The sequence below is a fragment of the Ichthyophthirius multifiliis genome (assembly GCF_000220395.1).
Source record: "Ichthyophthirius multifiliis unplaced genomic scaffold scaff_1120509250675, whole genome shotgun sequence".
Lineage (NCBI taxonomy): Eukaryota > Ciliophora > Oligohymenophorea > Hymenostomatida > Ichthyophthirius > Ichthyophthirius multifiliis.
The window spans coordinates 1,712-3,014 of record NW_004086535.1 but is presented as its reverse complement, the minus strand read 5'-3'; the positions used below and the strand labels follow the sequence as shown (position 1 = coordinate 3,014).

The 1,303-nt window shown below is 24.3% G+C and overlaps 1 protein-coding gene across 1 annotated transcript, besides 1 other annotated feature; it reads left to right on the top strand. All coding sequences in view use genetic code 6, as the record gives it.

The window, feature by feature from the left end:
- Positions 1–50: 50 nt before the first annotated feature.
- Positions 51–116: a microsatellite.
- A 233-nt stretch (positions 117–349) lies between these two features.
- On the top strand, positions 350–739 carry IMG5_088540 (threonine aldolase, putative; the record flags this gene model as incomplete). Its single annotated transcript, XM_004035748.1, has 1 exon — positions 350–739. A coding segment is annotated over one exon (390 nt), but the record flags the coding sequence as incomplete, so codon positions are not given.
- Between the last annotated feature and the right edge of the window lie 564 nt (positions 740–1,303).

Below are 1,303 nucleotides of genomic sequence, written 5' to 3'. Positions count from 1 at the left end.
AATGCACACTATATTATATATATTAAATAATTTAATATATTTTACTCTTTATATAAATAAATATTATATATAATTTTATTAATATAAATAATAATTATAAAATATTTTTTAATATATTTACTATTAAATCGGATATAAATATAATTTCAAAATAAAAAAAATATTTATCTGTATTGATAATATAAAATTTATATAAATTCAATATAATATTAAATAAATAAGTTTAAATAACTTTTTTTAAAAAATAATTTGATTAAACTAATTATTAAAAATTTAAAATTTTTATAAAATATATAAACATATAATAATTAAAATATATCAACAATTAAAAAAAATATCTTTATTAAAGATATAAATAAAATAAAAAATTCAAAACGTAAATTTTAACGAATTGAATCCATAGCATATCGACTTCAGAAGTGATACAGTGACATACCCTACACTAAAAATGAGAGAATCCATGTACACCGCAAAAGTAGGTGATGATGTGTATAACGATGATCCAGCAGTATAAGAACTTTAAGACTATGCAGCAAAGCTTATTGGTAAAGAAAGTGCATTATTTGTTCCTTCTGGTTGTTTAGGTAATACATGTTGTCTAATGGGTTAATCTTCTCGAGAGAAGAACTTATTTTATCTTCTGAATGCCATATAGTATTACATGAAAGAAGTACTGCAGCCTAAATATGTTTATTATAATTAAGATAAATTGATACAAAAAATACAAACGGGTTAATGAGTTTAAATGATATAAAAAAAAATGTACGAAAGATGCCTTTATTTCTAACGAACCCAAAAACAGGAATTATATGTGTTGAATAGCCTACCTTTTAAGGAAAAGTATATTCTTTAGAACATTTAAAAGAAATATATGAATTAGCGCAAAAAAATGAAATAAAAGTACATATGGATGGTGCTAGGATTTTTAATGCGGCTACATATTTAAATGTGGATGTCAAAGAAATAACAAAATATTGTGATACTATTTAATTTAGTTTAAGTAAAGGATTATGTGCACCTGTTGGGTCCATTATTGCCGGTTCAGAATAGTTTATTTAGAAAGCTATGGAGATTAGAAAACTTTTGGGTGGCGGATTGAGGCAGGTTGGGGTTGTTGCAGCACCAGGATTGGTTGCTCTGAAAGAATAAATAAAGTTTTAAAAAAAGATTGGAATATGGCGGTTTTAATTGCTAATAAATTAAAAGAAGAGCTTATTGATTTAGTGGAAGTTGTTAGAAGTGATATTTGTATTAATATTGTGTATTATAAGGTAAAGACGTAAGGTTTTCCACACGGGGAGTT